General features: G+C 42.3%; 2 protein-coding genes across 8 annotated transcripts in view; one reads left to right on the forward strand and one right to left on the reverse strand.

Moving 5' to 3' along the window:
* Positions 1 to 15847, forward strand: part of ITPR2 (inositol 1,4,5-trisphosphate receptor type 2) — a 320952-nt gene extending 305105 nt beyond the window's left edge. For all 7 annotated transcript variants that reach the window (XM_083399206.1, XM_083399209.1, XM_083399210.1 and 4 more), the window contains 6 exons: positions 869 to 961; positions 1376 to 1506; positions 1910 to 2075; positions 4384 to 4544; positions 11951 to 12112; positions 14746 to 15847. In XM_083399206.1, coding sequence (XP_083255332.1) covers positions 869 to 961; positions 1376 to 1506; positions 1910 to 2075; positions 4384 to 4544; positions 11951 to 12112; positions 14746 to 14835 — 803 coding nt within the window. In that variant the 3' untranslated portion in view covers positions 14836 to 15847. The remainder of the gene's footprint in view (positions 1 to 868; positions 962 to 1375; positions 1507 to 1909; positions 2076 to 4383; positions 4545 to 11950; positions 12113 to 14745) is intronic.
* The window catches only part of NUDT5 (nudix hydrolase 5), a 1423229-nt gene that overhangs the window by 728654 nt on the left and 672576 nt on the right, over positions 1 to 21999 (reverse strand). The window lies entirely within an intron of this gene.

A 21999-nucleotide genomic window follows, 5' to 3' on the forward strand; every position in this document is an offset into this window, starting at 1 on the left:
GGTAGTATCATTTTGTGAACTTTGCTCCTTCAAATCCTTTATTTTCAGCACAGATTCATCATTTGTGATGCATAAGGCAAAATAGGTGTTTGATCAAATAAAGCTGATATATACGTCGTTTACTCACTTTAGAAATGTTAAATTAGTGTATTACTCAACTCCATACATATTTATAAATGAGAATCAAACAATGTTTTCATCCTTGAAACTCTTTAAATATTCTGGATTTAAAAAGATGATGCCTCAGCTCAGTGTCCTCCTTGTCATTCTTTGTGAATACTTTAATGATTTTTAAAAATTGATGTTATTTTCATATCTGATAGTTGTTTCTAGCTTTGAATATATTTCATCCTAACTAGATGGAGTTCTGTTTGATGTCAGTTCTGTAATTTAGGCAGAAGCAACAGTAAAATGCCTGTGATATATTGTAAATGTGAAACCCTGATCTCTTCATTACTGCCAGTGCTTTAGTCTTCTTCCTCAACAGTCTTCTTTCACTGTTTCTTCTGACACTAAGTGACAGATTTGGTGACTTGTGGGTTTTATCATGGCCAGAACACACAATTATTTGGGAGTTCAAATGTTATTTACATAATTGTTGTTAAGTAAAACAAAGGTAGAGATGTCTACCTCAAGCTGTCTCGTACAAATTAATAAAGCAACAAAAGACTTTTATCCACAGATTTTGCAATGTATTTAAATTTATGTCCTTGATCAAGTGAGTATATCTGAAACTGAAATTTGGTTCCAAAATGTGAAATTGTCAGCCTATTTCTGTCTTAATTTTTAATGTGTCTGCTGATACCCTGTACATATGTTTTTGCAACAAATCATTCCATTGCCAACATTTTGTTCTTTGTTCTCTCAGAAAGTGGCACTGTTCCTACCACAAGATTAACAGCAATGATGGATACATGTTCAAAGGAGAACTGTAGTACTACAATACCAGCTTTAAAATTAGGTTGGTAGAATGCTCACAAAACATTTTCTGTTTTTCCCTGAGCAAGTATCTGCTGCTTAGTTAGACCAAAATGAGATTATATGCAGAACACATAGTTGCCCCTAAAAGCAGCCACCATGTGTATCCTCCTCTCCTCTGCCCTGCCCATAATGTCCAGAAAAAGAAAAAAAAAGGTATTACATAATCACAAGGAGAGTTTCTCTGTCAGTGCATCATTTCATTAGCTTGAAGGGATGGGGGAAATTCTCAGCACAATTAGTCAGGCATTTTATTCTACCACTCATTACTGAAAGTGGAGGTGTTTGTCTGCCAGTTTGGCAGCAACCACATGTTCTCTACATTTGTCTAGTTCTGCCATTAGTTAAAAGCTTAGTGGAGTCCTGTATCATGTACATACATGTGTTCCATCCACAGATGAAGAACCAGATGAGGATGGGATTGAGAGGACATGTGACACTCTGCTAATGTGTATTGTGACAGTTCTGAACCAGGGCCTGAGAAATGGTGGTGGAGTGGGTGATGTGCTCCGAAAGCCTTCTAAAGATGTAAGCATTTTGTATGATGTAGCTTCATGCTCATGCATGCTAGATAGATAGACAGACAGATGCCTTTTGATTTTATATGGAGTGTTTTAAAGGGAGTGCCTTGATCCCATTCCTTGCTTTGGCTGGATAATACCCATATTCACTTAATAGATTTTCATGTCACCAAGCTAATTTGTCAGTGTAAACCAAACCAGATGCAACAGAACAACCATGGGTAGTTGTGGGGTGGGGTTTATTTTTTAATGTGGAAATATAATACATATTTCCCACCGCATCAACATAAAATGAACAGGATGTAATTGCTTGGCCTGAGTGGATGCTCTGAAAACACAGATGATCCAAAGTAAATGTTTCTCAGCTGGGTGCAAATTGACATCACGTAGAAACATTATTGTCATTTCAGGAACCCCTCTTTGCTGCTCGAGTTGTCTATGATCTCCTGTTTTATTTCATTGTCATCATTATTGTCCTGAACCTAATTTTTGGAGTCATAATCGATACATTTGCAGATCTCCGAAGTGAAAAACAAAAAAAAGAGGAAATCTTGAAGACAACCTGTTTCATTTGTGGTATGTGTTAGCGAGCTATTAAATTGGGTGAGGGGAAAGCAGTGTTAAAGAGTTTTATTTAAGCTTATTCCTTTCCGATAGTAAACCAAATGGCAGTCAAAATATCACATCGATGTTCACTTGCTTTAGAACCTAAGTTAGTCTTGTGTTGTCATTGCTACTAATAACTTATGTTCGGGTGCTTTCAGTTATTACCTGATTAATCCAGTATGAAGGGTCTGTGGTCTGGTTCTCCAAACAACATGTATGTAACTGAATTATTTCAGACCTGTTTACGTACAAGCTGTGCATGACAACCCCACCTACCCACCCCCACCAACCCCAACCCCTTTGGCAAGCCCTGCTTTACACCTCGTCAACCCCTTGCCCAAACCATCACAGTTTGCCCAGTCCAGATAAGATAGAGGCGTTACATGTTCTCAGGTCCAAAAGGTAAGGAGATGACCTGTTCCAGACAAGGTTGCACTTCCTTTGAAGGAGCAGATTATTAACAGTGATACTTTTGGAACCAGCATTATCACTGGAGGTCCAGAGGGGTTTGGTGACTAAGATTGGCTGTTTCCAGCTACAGCTGGCTCACTAGTAATGGACCCTTTTAAGACAGAGATGATGGCCACTGTTCTCCGTGGTCTTGCAACCTTCAAATTGCAATGCCAATGAAGATGCTTTGGAAACTTCAGCTGAACCAGAATGCAGTGGAAAGGTTACTGGCTGGGGTGATCTCTAGAACCCAAATAACTCCTATTCTAAATCAACTGCACTGGGTGCCAGTTTATTTCTGAGCCCAATTCAGGTTGCTCACATTGGAATTTGAAGCCCCGCATGATGTGGGCCACAAATATCTGAAAGACTTCCTCCTTTCCCAGAGACCACCCTGGGTGTTAAGGTTGGGAATTCAAGGAGTGGCAAAGAGCTCAGCAGAGGACTTTCTCTGTGGTAGTTCCTACAGAGGTGTGTCTAGAATCATCATTATTCAGCTTTTGCCATATGCTGCAGATGCACCTTTTTACCCTTACCCTTGACAGTTAAAAAATATTTTCGTAGGCTTCTTGAAAAGTGTAAATTAACCTGATGAGTTGGTTGGTTTGTTGTTTAAAAAAAGTATTCTGGTGGTGTTTTAACTTTACCTTGGTAGGTAATAAATCTTAGAAATAAGTAGGGTCATTGGCAAGCTAGTCTGCATGGAACACTTGAACACGCAAGACAGGTATATGGAAGTCTCAGTTATGCTTATATTAGAATTTTTAGGTTGAAATACTGTGGAAGCCAGGGACGCAGGTGGCGCTGTGGGTTAAACCACAGAGCCTAGGACTTGCCAATCAGAAGGTCGGCAGTTGCTCCTGTTGCTCGGTCCCTGCTCCTGCCAACCTAGCAGTTCGAAAGCACGTCAAAAGTGCAAGTAGATAAATAGGTACCGCTCTGGCGGGAAGGTAAATGGCGTTTCCATGCCCTGCTCTGTTTCGCCAGAAAGTGGCTTAGTCATGCTGGCCACATAACCCGGAAGCCAATAAAGCGAGATGAGCGCCGCAACCCCAGAGTTGGTCACAACTGGACCTAATGGTCAGGGGTCCCTTTACCTTTTTACTGTGGAAGCCCAAAAGTGGAGTGCTTGAGTCTTCCTATAGATGGGCAAACTTTCCCCATCTTGTTTCTGAATTGGCTTGTTCTTTCCAGCATTTTCAGAGAATTCTTATTAAGAGTTATCTGAAATCTTTGAAAGTTCTGGCTCATTTCAAATACTTAGCAGCCCTCTATTGGTGAAGGCCCAGCACACAGCTCCCACTTTCACAAAATCATTGTTGCTGAAAGGTAAGTTTCAGGGGATGAGGACGAAGGAAAGGGGGATATTTGGCAAAGATCCAAACATTTATAATCCTGGCTGAAATTCAAAGGGATTTTCATTCGGATCATAAAACATTTGCTGTTTCCCAGGTCACCAACCTAAGTTCTGAAACTCAACATCATCACTTGTTTGTCATCATCTATTGTTATAGAAGCTATTCCTCTGAGAAATTGGATAGTGAGCATTTGGGCAGCCTGGTAGATTTTATCTTCATTTCCATCCCCTTTATTTTAGATTTCTTTCTTATTGTACATCATCTGGAGCCTTTTCTTTTTTCTTTTTGCAAAGATGGAAAACAAATACTAGAAATAAATATCATATCTGATATATGCCTTAATGAAATTGTTGGTCTTGAAGACTCCGCTTTTACGCTGTGTGTGTAATTAAGAACTTGTAATTAAGACAAGTGTTGACAAGATGATGGAACTAATGAAATATTTTTGGTGTGTGTCTCCTTTTTTGCAGGGCTTGAGCGAGACAAATTTGATAATAAGACAGTTTCCTTTGAGGAGCACATAAAGGCAGAACACAACATGTGGCACTATTTATACTTCATCGTTCTGGTCAGAGTGAAAGATCCAACAGAATACACTGGTCCCGAAAGTTATGTGGCTCAAATGATTGTGGTGAGTCACTTTTATATAAGTCTTACTTCAGAGAGGTGGGCCTTTCAGGTGTTGCTTGCCTAGCACCATAATTACATATTTTAGGCACCAAGTGCAAAACGTCCTCTTTACCCAGGCCTTTTAATGTGGGGGGACGGACAGTTATTATTATTATTTTCCTGTGATAGTTTTATTGGATTTCATTATTATTATTATTATGATATGTAAATTATGTTTTATTGTTGTACACTGCCCTTGGATCTTCAGATAAAGGGCGGTATATACATTGAATAAACAACAACAACCACAAGAACTGTGAGAAGCCGCCAACTGTATAGTTACAAATGTATTTAAAAGCATTTGCCCAAGGCAAAGGCCCAGCACTGGGCATAATGAAAATATGAAGGCAAAGTTCACAGTTACCCTCAGGCTCCTGCACTCTCATACTCAATATGCTTATCCAGTTTGTAAGTCTCCTTTTTTTGTCCTGAGTCACTGGCTGATGTTTCATAAAAGAGAAAAATGCCCACTGCCAAGCAACAGTTCAAAGAAAGAATAGAGGTCTCCACTTCTGCAATGCATAGAACTATTTCAATAGTATGATGTGCAAAAATGACAACTGAGTTTCGTAGCCTGTGAAAGCTGTCCAGACATTTTGAAGTCACTCTGTGTGCAAGCCTTTGTCCCAAGGATGCAGCTATTTGGAGGTAGGAGACTTGGGAACTCCCAAGATACAGCTGCTGTTTTTCTGACACACTTCATGCAGATAAATTGTAGTTGTAAAGGTCAGACCTTTCTTTCTCCTTGCGTTTCAGCCACCCCCACCCCGAGAGATCTGTAAAAGCCTTGAAGGGTAAGAAACTGCGTTAGACTTGGTGCACATGGAGGCAGTTAGACTCATGTACATCATCTTGATCTTTTATTGCTTGATTTGTCAATTCTTAACTTGACTTAAGGGGCCTTAGCATAGTGATTGAGCCCATACTTTGCATGCAAAAGTTGCCTGGTTACGGTGCCTGGCATCTCCTGTTAAGAGGACTGCAGGCTGCAGGTGATAGGAAAGATCCCTTTGTGCCTGAGACCCTGGAGAGTTACTACAGATCAGTCAAGAGTACTGAGCTGCCTGGACAAATTATCTGATCAGGAAGAAGGCAGTGTCCTAGGTTCCTAACCTAGCTGTATCTAAGACCTTCACCAATGGGCAACATCTTCACAAGCATATTTTTCATGGATCCCTTTAAAACATGCAAGTGGTGAACAGAAAAAGATTAAACACCAGCACTGGATTAAGACAACAAATAATATTGGGGCAAATCTAGCATAATTTTGAATCTTGTATCATTTCCTGGAGAATATTTGGCTAAATGGCTTCCCCTGCCATTTTATCACCTGCAGATTTTGGTCACAAATGTGAATCAATTTTAGTATTGTTTAGTAGCACTTTTACATTATTGAAGGAAGCACTGGGCTTTTATTCTTCCTCACTTCACCCACTATTTCTTTCATTATTTCAATGTGAACTAACAGTAGTAATTCATTAAGTGTACCTCTAGTGCCCGCAGTTGGAAATTACTGGTGCAATGCACTAATGCACGGGGAGGCAAACTAAAGCCCAGGGACCGAATCTGGCCCAATCGCCTTCTAAATCTGGCCTGTGGATGGTCCGGGAATCAGCGTGTTTTTACATGAGTAGAATGTGTCCTTTTGAATCTGGGTTATTTTGGGGGCATGGGAATTTATCCCCCCCCCCCAAAAGAAATATACTCCGCCCCCCCAAGGTCTGAGGGATAGTGGACTGGCCCCCTGCTGAAAAAGTTTGCTAACCCCTGCACTAATGTACTTTTCATTAGTGCTAATGGTGGGATCTCTGGAGTTGAGCCCCTAAAATATTAACAAAGTCACAAAGGCCTCTATGTACTCCATGCTTTGAGTATGAAAAACCAATTTTGGAAGTTTAATGACTTAAAGAAGACAGGACTTTAATGACTTAAAGAAGCCTGGCGTGCTCTGGTCCAGGGGTCACGCAGAGTCGGACACGACTGAACGACTAAACAACAACAATGACTTAAAATGTTGGCAGTAGATTGCTGGGTTTTATTTGATACTCTCCCTGGAATGAGCTATGTTGTGGAATATATTGTTTGAGTGGGAATGCTGTACTAAACATAAGTCCAGTTTAAAGAGAAGCACATGGTATTAGCTTTTTAAAAGTGGTGGATGGATTCTTCAGCCCAGCTTCATGGTCTGCATCAGAAATAATTTGAGGATACCAGATTCTGCTGCTCTGTGCACATAGGACATTCCCTCCACTGAGTCTCCCAGGCCACTGGTTCTTTTCTTTTCCCTTGCCTGGATCCTACAGCATTGAGGAAAACTCTGTGCGATGTGTCCTAGCCTCCTTCACCTTGCCACGAATGGGCAGCTGTAAGAAAAGTGTTGACATCATCACAATGGTGCAGAGAGCTCAGCAGCTGGGATGGGGACCTGCTCTGAAACGTGTAAGCTGCTGGCCAGGGTGGGGGAACTCTGGCAACTTTGTAGTCAGAAAAGCAGGTGAGAGCAGGGATGCCAGGGACCAGCCTAGCCGGTGGCAGCTGCAGCACCACTTGCGCCAACTGCAGGCTAGAGAGTGGCTGGGCTGGCAGCAGTAGTGGCTGCATTGGCTCCGGCATAGCCCCATTCCTACGCACATTTACTTGGTGATAATTGCCACCTTCTCCCGAAGAAGTAAGTTGAGATGAAGGGACTTGAGGCAGGAATGCGGAGGGACCGTCCACCACATCAGCAAGACCACATAAGATACAAAAAAATGGGGTGGAGGGAGTTCGCACTAACATTGCCAGAGCTTTCTTTTCCCCCTCCTCATTCTTTGCTCCTCCAAAATGCAGATGAGGATAGACCCAGTCCTAGCAGTGAAAAGGAAAGTGCCTTCTGTTTGTGCCCTTGACAGCTTGCTCATTTTCCATTAATAGTACCACAAATCAGAAGCGATGGGCAGTTTTATTTGGCCATGCTCCCTGCTCCCTCTCATAAAGTGCTTAGTCACCTCCATGGTGCCAAAGCATGTGCGTGCATCAATGTGAAGTCACGTCAATACATCATGTGATGTGGTGCACACGTGCTGGCCACCCATAATCTGGGGCCCAAGTTGGCGCTACTGTCTCCGTCAATGCCACCGTTGTTAGTCCTATTTTATTTATTATTATTTTTTAATCCATTTTTAAAAATTAATTTTACACATTTCATATCAAAGACTACAAATAAAATAAAGACTAAAATAATGGTTAAAAATCTGGAGAGGAATGCGATAGAGCAATTAGAACAGAAGTGTGGAATTAAAGTAGCAAAAAAAGTAAAATACCTAGGGATCTGGTTAACAATGAAAAATATTAATTTAATTAGTGATAATTACACCTCAATATGGAAAGAAATTAAAAGAGACCTGGATATATGGAGTAGATTAAAGCTGTCCTGGACCGGGAGAATGGCAGAGATTAAAATGAATATTCTTCCAAAGATGTCATTTCTCTTTCAAACGATCCCTGTGATTAAGGGGTCATCTCAGTTTAAGGACTGGCAAAAAACCCTATCAAGATTTATTTGCAAAGGAAAGAGACCAAGGATCAAATTTCAATTATTAACAGACCGGAAGGAAAAAGGAGGGTTTTCTGTACCAAATTTGAAACTATATTATGAAGCATCCTGTTTATGTTGGATTAAGGAATGGATCATCTTGGAAAACATGGACTTGTTGGATTTGGAAGGGTACAATAATAGATATGGATGGCATTCTTATTTGTGGCATAACAAGGTGAAAGTCCATAAAGGTTTCATGAATCATATTTTTAGAGGTGCCCTATATGAAGTTTGGGGGAAAAATAAAAAATTACTAGAAAGAAACACACCCTGGTGGCTATCACCGATAGATATATTAACAACAAAAAAACTGAATATGGAAGGAAAGCTATATTATGAAGATATATTAGTAAAAATGGAGAGTGGATGGAAAATCAAAACATACGAGGAATTAAAAGATGGGTTAACAGGGTGGTTACAATAAAGGTAAAGGTAAAGGTACCCCTGCCCGTACGGGCCAGTCTTGACAGACTCTAGGGTTGTGCGCCCATCTCACTCAAAGAGGCCAAGGGCCAGCGCTGTCCGAAGGCACTTCCGGGTCACGTGGCCAGCGTGACATCGCTGCTCTGGCGAGCCAGAGCCGCACACGGAAACGCCGTTTACCTTCCCGCTAGTAAGCGGTCCCTATTTATCTACTTGCACCCGGGAGTGCTTTCGAACTGCTAGGTTGGCAGGCGCTGGGACCGAACAGCGGGAGCGCACCCCGCTGCGGGGATTCGAACCGCCGACCTTTCGATCGGCAAGCCCTAGGCACTGAGGCTTTAACCCACAGCGCCACCCGCGTCCCACAGCGCCAAATGGATTATGGAATGAGGATAAAAAATTAGGATTTAGTGAGAAAAAATCTAAATTCCAAATAGAAATTTTGGAAGGAAGGACAAAACTTTTATCCAAGATGTACAATTTCCTGTTGGAATGGGATACCAAGGGCGAGTTAATAAAAGAAGTGATGGTAAAGTGGGCAATTGATTTTGGTTACAACATAGAATACGATAAATGGGTAAATTTATGGAACAAAGGGATGAAATTTACAGCATGTTCCACTTTAAGGGAAAACCTGGAAAAAATGATGTACCGGTGGTATGTTACCCCGGTCAAATTGGCGAAAATGTACAAAATGGGTAACAAAGCCTGTTGGCAATGTAAACGTAAGGATGGGGATCTCTACCATATGTGGTGGGTATGTGACGAAATGAAAAATTTTGGGATCTAATATATAATGAACTTAAGAAACTTTTTAGGTACACTTTCCCGAAAAAACTGGAGACATTCTTATTAGGGATAATAGGGGACGAAATAAAAAAGGAGGATCATACATTATTCCAATAATGGTGGCAGCTAGGGTTCTTGTAGCCCCAAAATGGAAGTCACCGGAGATCCCAACAGTTATGGAATGGCAGGCTATTTTTTTTTAATATACGGAATTAGGGAAAATGACATATAAAATCCGACACCAAAAAGGGGCAAAGTTCATAGAAGAATGGGGTAAATTTGTAACATATATAGGAATCAACTGTAGAGTTTAAGAACAACAGCAGGGTTAACATAACTCTTGTGACGTGTATAGAAATGTAGAAGAAACTGTAAGAGAATATGTATATTAAGAAAACCGCAACTGGGAAGGAAGGAAGTCGAGGCGTGACTCTACGCAATGTAAATAAGATGACACTAAGAATGATTGTAAAGATTGTTTTCTTTTGTTTTTTGGAAAAGGTCAATAAATTTAATAATAATAAAAAAAGGAAGCCGGTGCTGCACTGGAAGTGTACTTCCAGAAGTGCGGCCTGGCTTCCTGAAGCATGTATGTCCGTAGCCTCGGTAGGCTTCCAGGCCTCGGTGGAGACCTTGCAGAGGCAGCGGAGGAGGAAGTGGGGCCACTTCTGTCAATCAGTCATGTCCTAGAGAAATCAGGACTATTGGCAGGTGTGATATTATAAATGAACAATCCTATTTCCACAATAACTTTTCTTATCTAGGGTGTTTGGCAAAGTGGTTTAATTGACTTTAAGAAAACATTGCAGGACCTGCTAACATGTTGGTTTGGGATAATTTTTGTTTTAACATCTTATAATTTTAGTTATGTTAATTGCCAGTTGTTGTGATGATTACTTATTCTATGCCAAACTAATTTAAATGCAGGCATGTGGCTGAAAAGCTTTGGTTGGATGTGAAATTGTCAGCATGTCAGATGGAGAGCTGGTGCCTTGCCTTGCCTTGCCTTGCCTTGCCTTGTCATATTGGAGGATATGGGAGTACAGTTTCACTTAAAATCTTTTGAAATACATAAAGCATAGATGCAAGCATGAAAAATGAGGATATGAAACACCAGAAATGAAGCATTCATTAAGATTTTGGCGTGGGAAACAATCTGAAGTGATGCAACATGTGCTAAGTTTGTATCCATAAAGTGTGGCACACTTTTAAATGCTTTATAACTACTGCAGTTTCCACCTAAGATAGGCTGTAATCTTGATAAGCCTATCACCCTGGCCTACTTTGCACATTAAGCCAGTGTTTTTGAAATATTTTGAGCTCAGACAATTTTATGATTCTGTGATTCACTCTCATTTCTCCCCTCTCCAAAACCAATTTTGCTGTTGTTGGCATCTGCCTGTCTCGAAACACAATGGAGTGACGTCTCCAGGGGTGACGTCAAAATGCTGCATTAGCAGCACTGAAGTGACCTCCCCGGGGTATACGCTTGGGCAATGTGTATGGAGTTCCTGGGCTGCCCCAATGACAACGCCCCCTCTCAGCCTCACTGGTGCAGTCCAAAGGAAAGTAGAGCAATCCGTTTGGCACCAACTTGGATGCAGGAGTTGCCAGAATGAGGCATACAAGGCGCCATTAGGCCTTAGGGACTTCTCCTGAAGGCAGCAGAAGTTTAGCATCAGAGTTTTCCTTCTACTAGATGGACTAACTTCCCAGGTTGACAACCCCCTTCTTCCCCTCACTTCCCATCTGCTTTCCACCTACAGGGAAAGGCAATTAAAACAAAGTAGCAGCACTTCCCAAATCAGATTGAGATAACTGTGGGGCAACCAATAAAGTATTGTTATAGATTGGGGGGGCCCTCCCTAAACCCTAGAAATTAATAAATTGTAGAATTTTGATTATTTGGAGTATTGAAGTGAAGATTGCAGGACAGTGGAAAAATACAGGCTAAGCTTCCTTTCCAAGCCAGGGCCACACTTGGGATAGGGGCATTAACATGACAAAAGGTGCTGATGGCCCATCTGAGAGGAATTCTTGGGCCTGGGCAGATAGAGGTTGCCATGGTGATGGGGGGGTGTTTGAGGTGTCAGGCAAAGAGAGTCTTTAGAGCAAGGGGTGCTGGGAAGAAGGGAGAGAATAGGCTGAGATCCATCTTGGGCCAACCCACACTCGGAAAACCAGTTCATTATGCTGCCAAGTGTAAATTGGACAGGGAGCTTAAGCCAATGACAAGTGTGTCTGTATGATGCAAACATTTCACATTTTTCATTCTCGCAAGCCTATGGCAGCTGCCTACCCACCAGCAGCTGCCATGTGGCTGGGAGAATATCTCAATGAGCCAACAACATGGGCAGGCACCAGTCATGTGAGTCATCTCACAGGAACTGCCTACAGATAAGCAACTACCAGTTGGCTAGGAGAACAGATAAATTCCTAATCCTGGGTCCTCTACAGTCAGAGTCACTGAGTTGGACGAATCCTTGAGAAATCATTCAGACTATCACCCCACTCCACTCCACCCCATCTCATTTTATATTTAAGTCACAAGTAACATTTTTCTACTTGTGTGTGTGCAGGAAAAGAATTTAGATTGGTTCCCTCGGATGAGAGCCATGTCCTTGGTCAGCAACGAAGGTGACAGTGAACAGAATGAAATCAGAAACCTGCATGAGAGATTGGAGTCCACCATGAGCCTGGTCAAGCAGCTTTCCAGTCAACTAGCTGAGCTTAAAGAACAGGTTGGTTGGTTCTTTGTTTATTTATATTTTACATAGCAGAGTTTGAGTAGACAGCTTCATGCATGTAAAAAGAATTAACCTCTCAGCTAGATCACAGTGGGGTTCTTCCAGTAAAAACCGCCTTTTGTCAGAAGTCTTAATCCAGCTTCACAGAAATTAAATGCAATAGGTAGTAAAGAGGAAATTTCCATAGAGCTAACATTCTGGTTGATTAGTCTCATTAATCAATCAGTGAGTTGTCTTTTATGCATTGTTGAAGCCAAGGCGCTGTGGACCTGATTGGTGCCTAAATGGGAGACATGGAGAGCTTTCTGAAGAAAGAGTGGGATGGAAAGAGGTATCAAATGATTGAGTAGTCAGTTACATAAAATATATTTCACTGTTAAAGAAGACATCATTATAAATCCCACTTTTACATAGCTGTCAATGTAGGGGTTTTTTAAAAAAGAAAAAGCTAACATTTATTGTTAGAAGGGGAAAGTACATTTTTCTGTGTATCACAGTTACACACCAGAATCAACGTTAGTCTCAAGCATGCCCTTACCTCTCAGCCACACCAATTACAACTTACATTTATCTATTATAATTGGCTCCCATCAAGTAACACAAAGGTGGCTAACCCCCTTGCCTGGGGCAGGCAAGCAATTTTTTATAGACCCCCAGCATACCCACCCACCTGATTTTGGTAGCAGTGGCAAAAAGCAAACTAAATAAAAACTGTATTTGAAACTCTCCATCCAGTCCAGCACCATGATGGGAATGCAAATTGCCATTATGGGGTACACAAAATATTTGGACCATTCCCAAATCAAGACCGCCAAGCAAGGCTGTTCAGGGCACTTTGGCAATTCAGGTGTTTTAAAAAATGCAGCAGACAGCATGTTTGCAAAAATGTAAAAAATCTTCTCAGTTTGCCATATGAGGAAGATGCCAGGCTGAGATGAGGGGAAGGAAGAGCTCTTCTGTAACCAACAGGTTTTGCTTCTAACTAGAGGGAATAACTTATACAGTATAGGCTTTTCAATCATAGTGCTTTGAGGAAGGAAAGTTAAAGTAATAAAACTCATTGCTAGTCCTGCTTGTTTGGAAAATTGTGGATCCAGGCAGTGACCATTTTATGTGTGATCACATGCATGCTTGTCACTGCCAACCCAGAAAATGGGGCAGAACGGGACAGAGGTGGAACGGGGCAGACTTATGTGTGCTCCACCAATGTGTTGGGTCAGAAGCAGAACCCTCACACAAAGTGGTCATTGCCTGCATTGAGGTCCTTCTGCCTCTGTCCCACCTATCCACACTTCAAATCAGTTTTGCACTTAGTTTCTGTTACTTTTGGTACAAATTGACCATAATGCTAGCATGAAGCTCTGCCGCCCCCCCCCCCATGCATCAACTCAGCTCTCTAGTCCTTGAGTACATCCTTCTGACCCTTTGCTGGCTACTGTCCTGGGAGAATTTCTACATCGAATGTAGACTTTGATATGAAATCATTTCCCACAAAACCACAGGGAGTGAAGCAAATCCCTTTGAGTTCTCTCTCCAGAAAAAGGGCAAACTGCAGGTTCTTGCTCTTGCAGAAAACTTGCTGTCTTCTAAAATATGGCAGGATTCTTCTGCTTAGAAGCAGCTACTGTGCCGGCACATTTAATTAAACTCTGCCAGAAAGAAAAAAGTTAATAGCCGTGATTTTACTGTATTTCCATATAAAGTTGAACTGGGGGAGGGGGGGAGGTGATTCTGAGCAACTCTTGCTCTTTTCCAAAGAGTTGAATCAGGCTCTGAACTCAATCCTGAGCTTGGTGGATACCCCTTGTAATAAGCCCTCCTCTTTAGCTTATAGCAGTACAGCCCTACAGTATGTACCCGTATTTTTCGCTCTATAAGACGCACCAGACCACAAGACGCACCTAGTTTTGGGAGGAGGAAAACAAGAGAAAAAATATTCTGAATCTCAGAAGCCAGAACAGCAAGAGGGATCGCTGCGCAGCAAAAGCAGCAATCCCTCTTGCTGTTCTGGCTTCTGGGATAGCTGCGTAGCCTGCATTCGCTCCATAAGACGCACACACATTTCCCCTTACTTTTTAGGAGGGAAAAAGTGAGTCTTATAGAGCAAAAAATACGGTATATTTAGTTGTAAGTTTTTTTCATTCTGTTGAATAGGACTTATCCCAAGCTAAGGGTGTGTAGGATTGCAGTTAAATCTGTTAATTTTTGCATTTCATATATATATTTTTATGATAGCAACAGTTGAGACAGGTGAACAAGCCATTTAGATTTAAGAAGGGAAAGTAAAATCCATCTTCCCTGGGTAATGTGAACACTGTGTACGGGTGCGCATTTCTGATCTTTGTGCCAATAAATTGCTGTGAGGAAGGGGAAATTGCCCTAAATTAATGTGCTAATACTTGCCTTCCAGAATTTACATATTTTTTAAAAAAATACTCACTTGCAAGGAACCCCCTTTTTTCTTTAGTTTTTTGGTTTCAAAATAATCTCCTTGATGGTTTTTTTCATCTTTTTTATCTTGCAAAATGAAATGAAATAAATGTCACAGTGTAATGTTTGTAATTGCATGTCTTTGCTAAAGAGCAGTCAGGAGCTTATATTGTCTTTGTCTCCCTCTCCACCTTTAGATGACAGAACAAAGGAAAAACAAGCAGAGGCTGGGCTTTCTTGGATCAAACGCAGCGTCCCACGTGAACCATCACATGCCACCACACTGATACCATGGGGGGGGGGCATGACTAGCGTTTCATCAGTATTCTCGCTTGATTACAGAATGAAAAATCAGGAGTGGTGAACAGCGCCTATTGTTACAAAGTTACAAACAACAGTGTGCCAGGATGTTAAGTGGTTTAGCTCTGGGAACAATTAGTAACTGTTTTTTCTTCACTGTGTGGTAAGGGGAGCTCTTCTACATCTTTCCTCAGGCAAAACAATTTAAAACTGGCGAGGGTGGGGTCGCAGTGGGGAGAGATAGTACAACCTTAATTTACTCTCTTGTAATTCAGTTGGCTGCCAGCAGATGCATAGGAATGGCAGAATTTGGTTCTGTTGTTTTGAATACCACCATATGAATACTTGTAAAACTAATGGAGCAACCAAGAAACAGAGGAAATAATTTATTAACACAGAATCCAACAGCCTCATTCGGAATCTGTAGAAGTTCTTTGTTGTCACCTTTGCTGGCCAGCATAATTTGTTAATTTTTGCTCTCTTTCTCTTCAATCTAATTACCGTAAATATGTCATTGGAGGAGGCAATAATGTTATGGCAAGTTAATTTGCATTGAAAGATGAACAAAATCACCCTCAAAGAAGCATTGTTTTTCTCTTTAAAAAAAGAGGGTTGCAGAGACAAGTATTAAGGCTAATAGAAATTTTGCTGTCAGCTGTGCAATTCCTTATTTATAAAATAGAGCACAAATGAACCTGCAGCTGGGAGAACTTGAAATTTATGCACATAACCACTGACAACATTAACTGGAAGTGATTTCTTTACTCTTGAATTTAGATGTTCCCTATTAATGTGGCTGCAAGTAGAGAATTCAACTAACGGTGGTCTTTAACTGTGTTTTAAAATTCATATTCCAAGGAGAGAGTTGAGGAGAAAATGTGATATTTTAGAACTAGTGTTAGAGATTAATTTCAGGGGGTAAACAGCTTTGAGATGAACTGTCTACAAAAAAATGTAATGATATTGTTACTGTCCATAAACCACAGGAAAAACTGCTAATTATTTTTTTTTGGCTTCAGCTCCTCCTTTCTCTTTTTCCTGTACAACATGTTTCTCAGATAGGGTTCCCCTACTGTATGAATGGACAGCCTCCCACCATCCCTCTGACCATTGGTCATGTTGGCTAGGGCTGATGGGACTGATGGGAGTTGGAGACAAACAGATTCCCCACTGACACAGGAATATTTCATCAATATGCATCTTCTGATCTAGATTGTGGCCATCATTGGTTCTGCTTGGAATTCATGTGGCTTTGCTGTGGTGAAGGGAGATCAGCTCTAGTTTCCAATTCAGAATCAGGTTTGTACTATAGGCAGGGCCTTATGTTCTTTCCTTTGACAATCCAAGAGACTTCAAAAGTGCAGAACTCACAAATGAGAGTGAAAGGCATGCAGTCTGCACTATTTCTAAGTAAATCTTGCTCTTCTCTAGCACTTGTCTCCAGCTGAGTGTTTTAGTACAAATGCTGCTAAAGAATTGTAAAAAGGCATTGAGCAAAGCAAAACAGAGGGACGCAGGTGGCGCTGTGGGTTAAACCACAGAGCCTAGGGCTTGCCGATCAGAAGGTCAGTGGTTCGAATCCCCGTGACGGAGTGAGCTCCTGTTGCTCAGTCCCTGCTCCTGCCAACCTAGCAGTTCGAAAGCACCCCAGTGTAAGTAGATAAATAGGTACCGCTCAGGTGGGAAGATAAACGGCGTTTCCGTGCGCTGCTCTGGTTTGCCAGAAAGTGGCTTTGTCATGCTGGCCACATGACCTGGAAACTGTCTGCAAACAAACTTTGGCTCTCTCGGCCAGTAAAGCAAGATGAGCGCCGCAACCCCAGCATCGTCTGTGCCTGGACCTAACGGTCAGGGGTCCCTTTACCTTTACCTGTAAAGCAAAACAGGTAGCCCTGATTGCATATTATAACAGCTAAGAAGGAAACAATTAGCAGTACTGGAAAGTTTGAAGAGACAATTATCATGTTTGCTATTCCTTCTTGGAATAAAGCAATCCAAATTTGGAAGCCATAAATGCAATTCTAACGCCATTAAATCAGTGACATTACAAATAAAATTTCAGGATTACACCATACAGTGCAATTCTACATAATACTTACTTTGCAAGTTCCATTGGCTTGTAACAGAGTATTTATAAGAATTGGTTCTCAGCCTTTTGTTAGTTTTCAAGAAGCATATGTGGTCAATATTTAGTGGCTTGCATCCCACACCTTTTACATGTTAGGGTGAGTTGTGTAGACTACAAGGTCAGATCTTAACATTATAGTATGTTGGGTTTATTGATAGAATGAATCTCTCTCTCTTTGGGCCACCTATATGGGTTCAAAGTGGAAAACTGATTCTTGGATGCCTTACCAAATTGCAAGCCTTTTCTGTCACCTTAACAAGCTCAGACCTAGTCCTCCTCTTTAGTCTGAATCACGCAAGAAGATCAAAACAGCTCAGCGGGAGATCAATAATAGATTGCAACTGCCCATATTCAGATTGTGCCTGGATTGAGGCCTTGCTTTGTCCTTCCCTCCCCTTTGCATCTCACTCTGAGGATATGGAGGTTTCACTGACAAAGTGCCTGCATAAACTGAAAGCCAAACTGCAGAATCTGTTCCAGCCCTAGTAGGAACTGATAAAAAAAGTTTTAATGTTAACCAATTGATTTATGCACCTCTGTAAAGAAGAAAAGAACTGCAGTCTGGTAAGGATAGTGTATGGTAGGCTGCCACTCAGAGGTTTTGCTTGTATAAGGACCCAGGCTCATTCCCTGGCATCTTAAGTTTAAAGAATATTGGACAACAGGACTGGGAGAGATTCTTGTCTGAGACTTTGGAGAGCCATTGCCAGTCAGAGTAAATAGTCCTTAGCTAAAAGAATGAAGAACCTATTCCATCCTATAAAGCAGTGTTTCTCAAATTTGAGCCTCCAGCTGTTGTTGGACTACAACTCCCATCACCGCAATCAGTCATCAGGGATGTTGGGAGTTGTAGTCTAACCACAGCTGAAGGTCCAGGTTTGAGAAACATTGCTACAAAGTATAAGTGCTTGCTTGTTCCAGCGCATATTGTTTGAGCTGGTTACATCTCCTTTCTGCCCCACCTACACCCAGTGGCATGCAGACCGTCCCGGATGTCATCACTGAGGGGGGTGACAAAATGGCAAAAATATGTGTTTTTGAAAAAATAACTCCCACACCCACTGCACCCAGGGTGCCACTGCAGAGCACTCTCCCCTCAAGTGATTTCCAGAAACCAGAAGCATTGCTGCCTCCAACTTTGCAAGCAGAGCGCAGCTTTTATGGCTTCGACATCCCTCTCCTCCATGAATCTGCCTAATCCAGAGGCATAGCTGGGTGAGGTGGGGGGGGGGCCTGCAGCGTGCCTGAGCCACGCGTCTCTCCTGTGAGGGGGAGGTGAGGGGTGGACTGCCTGCAAACTCCGCCCTGATTTTTCGAGCAGCCTGGGGCTTGGGTCTGCCCACCACCTCAGCCGCCCTACAGCTGAGGGGGAGGCTGCGGAGAGGCTCCATGCAGCGTGCCCTGCCTTGGCTTGCCCCGCTCCCATGGCTGCAAAGCAAGTGCGTCGCCCTGCTTACACCGCTGCTGCCTACACCACAGAAATGCACACTGTGCAGCAGTGGTGGCTGGTGCCCGTTGCTCTGGAATGGTGGAAAGCAGGGAGCTCAACTAATTCTAGCTTTGTCCCCATCCTCTGTGCTGAGTTCTACAAAGACAATGCTGAGACTAAGGAGAAGGAACCTGACGGGTAGTTGCATTGTAAGGAAAAAGACAGGCAGCTGAGGGCAAACTAAGGTTGGTAGGGTGGTGCTCTGTTTATTGTAAAGGACCAGGCCCCACTGCCATGGAGCTAAGGCAATTTGTGCTTCCTTCCACGTGTTCTCACAGATGTTGCCATTCACAGGTTGCAGGCACAGGTTGCACTGGATTTTTACCATGTGCCGGCTTCTCCCATAAGGTGTGCAAAGGCTCTCTCAAGTGGAAGGCAGCTTCAAACAAAGCAGGATACCTCCCAAATGAGAAGCAAAGGGAGAAATCTGAAATGTAAGTGATAAGAGTGGAGAGCAGGCAAATCCTCATGCCGTGGATCTCTCCTAATTTCAATTTTATCCAGCATTGATAAAGTTGAACTGGAGTGCATGGAAAAGAAAAAGTGCAACTGTACTGAATTTAGCCATGTTTAAGATTATTGCTTTCAGTTCATCAATAATTTATTGAAATTTCATCAACAATTTATTAAAATTTAGGAGCAGGATCCACCCACATTTAAGGTTTTAGGTAGTTCTACACCAAATAATTCAGCCCAGATTTGGATTAAGTTTTTTTAAAAATAATTTTTTTAATTAGTTTTCAATTACAGTCCAATAATAGCCTCATTATAACAATACCAGTTTATGATTCAATTATTAATACCAATCACTCAAATACCAAATTATATAATTTAGATAAAGTGGCCCCCGCATGCTAGATTTGATGATTTTCTATATTTCTACATTCCAAAACCATATTAATTTCAATTACATTCCGGTCATAATAATAATCCCTCATACAACAACTTGTTCTTCAGGGGGCATGATCTATAAGAATGTTTGAGTGGACATGGACCAAACACATGGTGGCCAAAGATTACCCCCCCCCCCATTTTTTTCTATTAATCAGGTTCATGGGAACAATGGCGTGTCCTGACATAGCAACATTCTCAGGACAATCTGAAGAAGGGGAGAGATGGTTTTTCCAGAGCCATATACTCCAGTAGGATGAGTTAAGCATGTGTTTAAACAATTCTGTTTATCTCATTGGAAACGATTACAAGTACTTATGGTTGGGTCGTGTTTTTTGTTGTTTGTGTAGCCTTGTAATTTAAACCTCTAAAATGAGAGTTCAACAAGATTCAAAATTCAAAAAGCTGAACTGAAATTATGTTATGGAATCATAGAATCTTAGAGTTGGAAGTGACCCCAAGGATCATCTAATCAAATTCCCTGCAATGCTGGAATCTCCGCTAAAGCTTCCATGACAGATGGTCATCCAACCTCTGTTTAAAAACCTCCAAGGAAGGAGAGTCCACCACCTCTCATGGGAGTCTGTTCCACTGCTGAACAGCTCTTACTATCAGAAAGTTTTTCCAAATGTTTAGTTGGAGTCTCCCTTCTTGAAGCCATTGGTTTGAGTCCTACCCTCCAGAGCAGAAGAAAACAAGCGTGCTCCCTCCCTTCAGATATTTGAAGATGGCTATCATATCTCCTCTCAGTCCCCTCTATTCCAGGCCAAATATACCCAGCGCTGTTTCCAGGCTAAATATACCATAGGGCTGTTTCTGGACCCTTGATCATCTTGGTCGCCCTCATCTGCACATGTTCCTGCTTGTCAACATACACCACATTCCAGGTGTGGTCTGACAAAGGCAAAATAGAGTGATACTATGACTTCCCTTGGCGGGACGCGGGTGGTGCGGTGGGTAAAACATCAGCGCCTAGGACTTGCTGATCGCATGGTTGGCGGTTCAAATCCCCGCGGCGGGGTGAGCGCCCGTCGTTCGGTCCCAGCTCCTGCCCACCTAGCAGTTCGAAAGCACCCTTAAGTGCAAGTAGATAAATAGGTACCGCTTTATAGCGGGAAGGTAAACGGCGTTCCGTGTGCTGCTCTGGTGCCGGTTCGCCAGAGCAACTTCGTCACGCTGGCCACGTGACCCGGAAGTGTCTGTGGACAGCACTGGCTCCTGGCCTCTAGAGTGAGATGAGCGCACAACCCTAGAGTCTGTCTAGACTGGCCCGTACGGGCAGGGGTACCTTTACCTTTACCTTTATGACTTCCCTTGAACTGAACACTATACTTCTGTTGATGCAGCTTTTCTTTGCTGCTGCATCGTACTATTGACTTATCTTAAGCTTGTGGTCAACCATGACCCCTAGATTCTTTTCACATGTACTGCTAGTAAGCCAGGTGTCCCCCATCCTATATTTGTGCATCTGCTTCTTCCTGTCTACGTGCAGAATCTTACATTTGTCCCTATTGAAATTCATTTTGTTAGCTTGTGCCCATTTCTCCAATCTGTTAAGGTCATTTTGAATTCTGATTCTGTCTTCTGCGGCATTAGCTACCCCTCCCAGTTTGGTGTCATCTGCAAATTTGATGAGCATCTCCTCAATTCCGTCATCCAAGTCATCTATAAAGGCTTTGAACAACAACGGGCCCAGGGCAGAACCCTGTGGCACCCCACTTGTCACCTTTCCCCTGGATGATGAGGAACCGTTAATGAATACTCTTTGGGTTCAGTCAGTCAACCAGCTACAAATCCACCTAACAGTTACCGTATTTTTCACTCCATAAGACACACTTTTTCCCTCCTAAAAAGTAAGGGGAAATGTCTGTGCGTCTTATGGAGCAAATGCGTAGTCCCTGGAGCCCGGGGTGAAAAGCAGATCGTGCTTTTTTTTTAGAAAGTGGGAAGGGGGTGTTGAAATGAAGCCGCTGATAGGCAAGCGATCGGGAGGGAGATAAAGGACGCTAGCAATAAAGAAGGCTGCCTGGGAGGGGGAAGGTAAAGACAGCAAACTTGCAAGGAGAGGAGACAGGAATACTAAAACAAGCAATGAGGAGAGAAATTAGAAGAAAAGGTGGAGCAAAAAACTGCTCCAGCTAAAGAAATGATGCTAAGGCAAACAAGAAGGAAGTCATTGATCAGCAAGTGATCAGGAGGGAGATAAGGGATGCTAGCAATAAAGGAGGCTGCCTGGGAGGGGGTGGTAAAAGCACATGGTTCCTCAGGATTTTTGCATTGGGTCACCCCAAATTCACCATCAGATCACATAGCATGTCCATGGCTACAGCTTGCACCAAAGAAATCACGCACCCACTGTTGCGTGGGGCCACAGTGGCGCAAAAACGTGGCTACAAAGCCACAAAGGATTCTCAGGATTTTTACATTGGGCTACCCCAAACTCATTGTCAAATCACATATCATGTCTGTGGCCACAGCATAAGCCACAAAAATCATACATCCACTGTTTCATTCAGAATATTTTTTTTTCTTGTTTTCCTTCTCTAAAAACTAGGTGCGTCTTATGGTCAGGTGCGTCTTAGGGAGCGAAAAATACGGTACCGGGTTCAACCAACCTTTTACCAGCTTCCTCGAGAGAATAGA

Source organism: Podarcis tiliguerta, assembly GCF_965153285.1.
Source record: "Podarcis tiliguerta genome assembly, chromosome: 10".
In the NCBI taxonomy this organism is placed as follows: Eukaryota; Metazoa; Chordata; class Lepidosauria; order Squamata; family Lacertidae; genus Podarcis; species Podarcis tiliguerta.